The sequence below is a fragment of the Saimiri boliviensis genome, chromosome 2 (genome assembly GCF_048565385.1).
Source record: "Saimiri boliviensis isolate mSaiBol1 chromosome 2, mSaiBol1.pri, whole genome shotgun sequence".
NCBI lineage: Eukaryota > Metazoa > Chordata > Mammalia > Primates > Cebidae > Saimiri > Saimiri boliviensis.
Genome location: NC_133450.1, coordinates 139,412,905 through 139,419,854, shown reverse-complemented (window position 1 = coordinate 139,419,854; position 6,950 = coordinate 139,412,905). Strand labels below are relative to the sequence as shown.

At 60.1% G+C, this 6,950-nt stretch overlaps 1 protein-coding gene across 1 annotated transcript; it reads left to right on the top strand.

Annotated features, from left to right (window-relative positions):
* The first annotated feature begins 3,020 nt into the window (after positions 1–3,020).
* On the top strand, positions 3,021–6,545 carry OBP2A (odorant binding protein 2A). The gene is made up of 7 exons (XM_074391924.1): positions 3,021–3,092; positions 3,570–3,703; positions 3,974–4,044; positions 4,610–4,718; positions 5,302–5,470; positions 5,691–5,718; positions 6,463–6,545. The coding sequence occupies exons 1-7, from the start codon at positions 3,021–3,023 to the stop codon at positions 6,543–6,545; spliced, it is 666 nt and encodes a 221-aa protein (XP_074248025.1).
* Positions 6,546–6,950: the final 405 nt, after the last annotated feature.

Genomic DNA, 6,950 nt, shown 5'->3' with positions numbered 1-6,950 from the left:
ACTTTCTGTACTATGGCAAACACAAGTGGTGAGAGTGGACATCCTTACCTTGTCCCTGGTATGAAGGAGAAAGCGTCTGTAACTGAGTATCCCAGCCTCAAAATGTCCTTTAAAGCTTTTTTTCCTTTCTTGCTTTCAGCCTTGACACATACTTTGTTTCTGTCTTTCCCACCAGGCACTTCTGTAAGCAGTGCTCGCTTATCTAATTACGTGCTTACTTAGAAATTCCAGGGGCCAGTTTTGAAACAAACCAGGCAGAGAGACCCAGCTGCAGAATCCTCCCACTTAGGGGGAGTTACAGGCAGCCCCCCACTGCCGGGCTGAAGTCAGGATGACGCAAAGCAGACCTCAGGACAGGCAAGTGATGACTCAGGAGAATCATCAGAACAGGATGCAGATCAACACCCCCCTGCCCCGCTCCCACCTACTCCCCAAACTTCTTCCTCCTTGAACCCTTCACTCAGCCCAAAAAGTTGGAATGCTCTTTTAAAGGCATGGGCCTGGCCTTTCCTCAACTGCTAGCATTTGAATAAAGCTGCTTTCCTTCCACCACACCTCACTGCTCATGCTTTGACTTCTGAGCGGCGAGCAGCTGGACTTGAGCCAGTTACACATCAGTCTTTCACCGTTAGGAATAATGTGGCCAGGCACGGTGGCTCACGCCTGTAATCCCAGAACTTTGGGAGGCCAAGGTAGGCAGATCATGAGGTCAGGAGTTCGAGACCAGCCTGGCCAACATAGTGAAACTCCATCTCTACTAAAAAAAAAACAAAAAACAAAAATTAGCTGGGCATGGTGCCTGTAGTCTCAGCTACTCGGGAGGCTGAGGCAGGAGAATTGCTTAAACCTGGGAGGCGGAGTTTGGGGTGAGGTGAGATCGTGCCACTGCACTCCAGCCTGGGCAACAGAGTGAGGCTCCATCTCAAAAAATAAATAAATAAGAAAAATACAAAAATTAGTGTGGCATGGTGGTGCATGCCTATAATCCCAGCTACTCAGGAGGCTGAGGCAGGAGAATTGCTTGAACACAAGAAGCAGAGGTTGCAGTGAGCCGAGATTGTACCACTGCACTCCAGCCTGGGTGACAGAGCGAGATTCCATCTCAAGAAAGAAAGAAAGAATGTTAGCCAGTTAGCCACAGGTTTTTTTGTAGATGTTCTTTGTCAAATTAAAGTTCTCTTCTGTTCCTATTTTTGAGCGTTGTTATCCTGAATGGGTGTTAAATTTTGTTAAATACATTTAACAGCCCAACAGGCATCACCATCAGAAGGAACACAGCCACCCAGAGAAACATGCCAGGCCACAAAGCACTGGGGACCAGGGATCGCGCCCCTCCCGTCTGCCATGGGCTGACCCCCAGCCTCCAGCCCTACCATCTCCTGACGGCGTCTGCACCACTGGAACCCAACCAGTCTCTAAAAGAACACAGTTGGCGGACGAGACTGGGACACAGGGCGAGATGGGTGGACGACGGGAGGCTCCTGGGGAGCAGCCGTCGCACTGAGCATGGAACTCATGGGGGAGCCCCATTCTCTGAAGCATCTGTGCATGTTGTTCCAGCATTTTCTTCAAGGATTGGGCCAGCAGCGCCAGTGTCGCAAGGTGCTTAGATGATTCACAAACAAACAGTGAAATACGAGGTGCCTGGGGTACCATCAAAGAAAACAGGAAATCAGAGACATCTTCCTGCTGATGTAGAGACTCCAGCCTGTCTGCTCTTCTCTGGTCCTGAAGAGCCCAGGCCCCACCCTTTTCTGCCCAGGGCCATGGGGGGGTTTCCGCTTGGTAGCACTTGCCGTGGGAGGGGTGAGGGACTTGGTCACACCAGCCCCTCGCTACAGCCACCTGGGGTTATTAGAGTGTGTGTTAGTATTATTTAGCAAGTACTCAAGGGCGTCTGATCTTGGACCACCGAGGCATACAGATGCCGGCATGCCAGCCCAGCACTTGACTGCAGAGCGTGGCTCAGCCCTGGGTCCCAGGGCAGATGACGCAGGCCCGGGACCTACAGGGTCCAGGAAAAAAAGGCACAGTCCTTGTTCAGGTTGTCTGGGGATGAGGCCAGCGGAGCCAGGTGCCCACACGATCTCAGCACTCATGAACGCTGAGCACAGGCTGGCAGGTGGCTCTTGGTGCCTCATGCCACCCATTTATCTAAAGGGATGAGATTCAAGGCCTGTCCCGCGGGCTGGGGCCGTCAAAGCTGATGGGAGAGGGGAACGTAAATTCTAACGGGGAGATGGCCGATGACCACGTGCAGGAAGAAGTGGACAGAACCGTCCAGAGAGACCGCGTGCTCTGAGGACAGCACAGCCAGCTCGGGTACAGAGTGAAGCGGGGTCGGGGAGGCGGCGTGGTCCCTCGTATGGCCCGAGGAGGCCGTGCATAAACTGACCCTGAGCCACACAGCGGTATCCTCCTCTGCCCCTAGGAGGCTCTAGTGCAGGGTCCGGGGCAGGGAAGATCAGTGCAGCGTGGGTCCCGGAGCGGGCGGAAGCTTGGGCTCTAGGGCGTGTGGGAGTCAGGGGGCAGCAGCCCCACGTCTCTGTGGTCCTAAAGCCCAGTCCCTTTCTCCTCAGCAGGGGAGATGCCCAGTTCCCCAGAGAACTTGCCCAGGGTCCTAGCCGCAGCACTGGGAGGGCTCAGGGGCTGGGGAGGGACGTCCCAAGGCCGTGGGTTCTCCCTCTGTGGCTCGGGGTGCAGATACACCCCATCCTGCACCGTCCTGGGGAGTCCTCCGGGCTGGTCTGAGTGGGCGCGTTCTGGTGGTGCAAACCCTGGGCACATCATGTGTCTTTTCTTCTCTGGCTGGCACTGAACTGCTGCTCACCAGATGCCAGCAATGATGACACTCCCCCTCCTGGATGCAGGACTGGCTGCCACCGCGGGGAAGGGCGACCCGTGCCACGTGCTCCCAGGACACTGGCTAGGAGGCTATAAAGAACACCTTGAGAGAAGCCGGCGCAGACTTGTTCAGACTCCCGGTGGCCCGCTGAGGTCGAGAGCATAGAGCTCTGGAGATGAAGACCCTGCTCCTGGGTGTCACACTTGGCCTGGCCGCTGCCCTGTCCTTTGCCCTGAAGGAGGAGGATGTGAGCTGGGCTGGTGTGGGCGGGTGGAGAAGCCAGGCTGACTCCTGGGTGGGGGGCAGCGCTAGAGGCCCTGCTTTAGGAGGTATCACTCAAGGCTGGGTTCTGACCCCGTGCTCCCAGCCTAGGGTTGAGGGGAGGGGTCCTATTGTTCCTCCAGCAGACATGGCCCCTTCTGGGACCCAGAGCCAGAGCAGGCTCAGCTCAGGGGGTCCTGCTGCACTGACACCTGATCCCTGAAGGTCTCGCAGGGTTGGGCCCTTGGGAGAGAGGGCTCACCCGGTGCTGGGGCCCGGGGTTCATGGGGGGCAGACACACTCTCCCTCCACCGGAAGGTGGGAGCCCTGAGCCAGGGGTAGGGATGGGGAGGGCGGCAGCCGGGCAGCATGGCTGTCTGATTATAGCTGCAGGCCTGAGTGCCGCGGTCAGGGTAGACTCTGGGCCAGCCCATGGTGAGCTCACAGCCTCGACCTGCTCCAGATCACAGGGACCTGGTATGTGAAGGCCGTGGTGACTGATAAGGACCTTCCGGAGGAGAAGAGGCCCAGGAAAGTGTCCCCAGTGATGGTGACAGCCCTGGACCGTGGGGACTTGGAAGCCACATTTACCTTCATGTGAGTGTCACCCACTGCAGGGCTGCTCAGGCCGCTTTCTCTCCCCTCCCCAGACCCACTGGTGCCCATCCCCCATCCACATATTCGGGCATTGGTAAGAATCACCCCCTGCCTTGGAGGGAAACAGCTGGGCATCCTAAAGCTTGGTGGGGGGCGTGGCAGGGGGCAGTGGAATTTTCAGGTCGCTGGGTCAGGACCATGCACCAGGTGAGCTGAGGACGGCCCAGGTGTGTCCTGGGAGCCACGGCCCGTGTGTCTCCTGTTTTCCAGGAGGAATGATCGGTGCTTCCAGAAGAAAATCTTCATGCAGAAAATGGAGGAGCCTGGCAAATTCAGCACCTGTGAGCCTCCCCCAGCCCCCTGAAGGCGGAGAGCACCCGGGCCGCCCTTCTACCAGGGTCCCAGCTCTGCCCACCTATGAGGACTGGCTGGCCTCTCCTTCCTGGGGGTCTGGTGGCCCTGACTTCAGACACCAGGTGTGACCAGCTTGTCCACAGCAGAGATGGACCAGATCACACCTTCCCTCTGGGAGGCCCTAGCCATTGACACACTGAGGAAGCCAAGGGTTAGGGATCAAGGAAGCCAAGGGTTAGGGACATGGAGGGTGAGGATTAGGGTTAGGGACAGAAGAGTAGGGCAGGGGCAGCTGCTGGAGCTGGGAAGGTGGAACTCTAGTCCTGGACGTGCTCTGGCCTCTGTGGCTCTATTGCTTGGGTTGGGACCCTCCCCGGAGGAAGCTCCTGCCTCGGTGTCAGGGAACACGCTGTGGAGAGCAGCCAGGCCCAGCTCAGGCTGTCCGGGGCACCTGGGTGACCACTGAAACATTCCCAAGTGTTCCTTCATGTGGTCGCAAATGCTTTCTCTGGGAATGAGGGCACTGAAGCCCACCTTCTCTGTCATCTACAGATGGGGGCAGGAAGCTTGTATACCTGCAGGAGCTGCCCGGGACGGACCACTACGTCTTTTACTGCAAAGACCAGCGCCATGGGGGTCTGTTCCGCATGGGAGAGCTCATGGGTGAGGGCCCGCTGGGGCCTGCGTGTCCTGCCCCACAGTCTCTGCCTCCAGAAGCCGGTGGAACCGGCATCACCACGCCCTGGCATGGGGGAAAGGGGAAGCCCCCTGCACTGGCCTTCATGTGCCAGGCCCTGAGCGCTGCCCTCGGCGGCTGGTCCAAGTACCTGAAGTGGGAATGGGGTGGGCCAGGCAGGGACAGACACGGCCCTTGGTGACATGAACCTGCCAAGAGCCACTTCTGGGGTCTCAGGTATAGGGGTGTCATCTTACAGGGGAGGTAGTGTCCTGACAGAGCCCTTTGTGGGGCAGGGACCCTCCAGGGCAGGAGGGCAGCCAGTCCCTCCAGGACACAAGGTTCCTCCCAGTGAGGGCTGTGACCCTACAGGGTGGTTTTGGGAGCTGCCCAGGTCCCCTGGGGTTGCTCAGTGGCTTGGATAGTCCCCGCCACTGTCCCCCTTCCTGGGGACCTTTCAGCTGGGCCACGGCCGTCTCCTCTGTCCCCAGCCCCACCCTCAAACTCTGGTCCCCTCTCGGGCCTCCCCTCCCCGCGTCCCAGTGCTGGGCCGTGGCCGTCTCCTTTCCGCATCTGCTACCTGCAGGGCCGGGCCGCCGTCCCCACCTCGGCTGACCTGGCCACCTCACCTGCAGGTCGGAATCCCGACACCAACCTGGAGGCCCTGGAAGAATTTAAGAAATTCGTGCAGCGCAAGGGACTCTCGGAGGGGAATATTTTCATGCCCCTGCCGATGGGTGAGAGGACTGCTGTGCCCCGTCCCCCGTGTGCCCCCATGTGCCTCTCTGTGACCTCCAGTGTCCCATGACCCCCGTGTCGCCGTGTGCCCTGAGTCTCCTCACAGAGGCTCCTGCTTAGGGTCCTTGTCATGACAGGGTCTGAGCTCTGGGCTGTGACGGGGTCTGGGCCCTGGGCCAGGGCGTCTTCTCATCACTGGGTTTTTCTGGGTCTCTGCAGGAAGCTGCGTTCCCGAACACTAGGGTGAGTGGGCCTTGCTCCCGGGGTTTGAGGGTCCGTCTGCTCTGGCCCCTGCCATCCCACACAGGCAGGGGGACCCCCCCGGCCCAGGCAGGAGGTCGGCACCTTGGAGTGTGCTCGCCCGCAATTCCCGGGACTTTCGGGAAGTCCTTCCTTTCACCTGCTCCTGAGCCTGCCAGCCCGAGCGAGGGTCCTCCTCAGCCCATCCACAGCGAGGCCACCCTCGGGCTCCTCAGGTGTCAGCTCAGCCCATTGCCCCCTGCACCTGTCCCCACTTGGTCCACTCCCCGTCCCCCACCCACTGAGGATGCTCAGAGGCCTGCTCAGGTGTTGGAGGAGCTGAGGTCGCTCTGAAGCCCCGAGGCTGCCCAGCAGTGGCCGACATGGGGGCTGTGGAGCCTGGGGAGAGAGCTCTGGGCCTGGCCTCTGCCCCACCCTGCAGCCTCCCTGACCTCTACCCTGCAGCTTCCCTAGCCTCTACCCTGCAGCCTCCCTGACCTCTACCCTGCAGCCCCCCTAGCCTCTACCCTGCAGCCTCCCTGACCTCTACCCTGCAGCTTCCCTGGCCTCTACCCTGCACCCTCCCTGACCTCTACCCTGCAGCCTCCCTGACCTCTACCCTGCAGCCTCCCTGACCTCTACCCTGCAGCTTCCCTGGCCTCTACCCTGCAGCCTCCCTGGCCTCTACCCTGCAGCCTCCCTGGCCTCTACCCTGCGGCCTCCCTGACCTCTGCTCCTCTTCCCAGCACAGCGGCACCCGGGTCTACACTTCCAGAGCCCACCCTGCCGCCAGACACGGAGCCCGGCCCGCCTGGACCTACCCTCCAGCCATGAGCCTTTCCTGGCCCCACCCGCCTGACTCCAAATAAAGAGCTTTTGCCCCAGCTCTGGGTGGCCTATCTGTGGGGATGGAGGAGCTTGTGCTGGCTCCCTGGGAGGCCTGCTGGGAGGGGGAGCCACCAGGGAAGCTGGGGAGATGTTGGCAACCACAAGAGGCATGACGTCCAGCAGGCCTGTGGGGCCGCGCGGTGTCCTGGAGGGGCCTCCTGCAGAGCCGCCCTGGGGTCTCAGGTTCATCTTGGGACTGGCAGAGCCCTGGGCAGGAGTGTTTGGGAAGACGTGGGGAGGGCAGGAGTGGGGACACAGCATCAGGGCTGTAGCCGTGGGGCCACCACATGGCTCCCGTCCTAGGATGGTCTCGGTGGGATCCTCCGAGCCACCCCCTTTAGCAGCCTGGGC

What these genes read in the sequence shown, in the direction of transcription:
- OBP2A (XM_074391924.1), top strand. Translation starts at nt 3,021, where the DNA reads ATGAAGACCCTGCTCCTGGGTGTCACACTTGGCCTGGCCGCTGCCCTG. An exon ending in TTGCCCTGAAGGAGGAGGAT is followed by an intron (nt 3,093 to 3,569) that starts GTGAGCTGGGCT and finishes GACCTGCTCCAG; the next exon opens with ATCACAGGGACCTGGTATGT. An exon ending in TTCCGCATGGGAGAGCTCAT is followed by an intron (nt 4,719 to 5,301) that starts GGGTGAGGGCCC and finishes CCGTCTCCTTTC; the next exon opens with CGCATCTGCTACCTGCAGGG.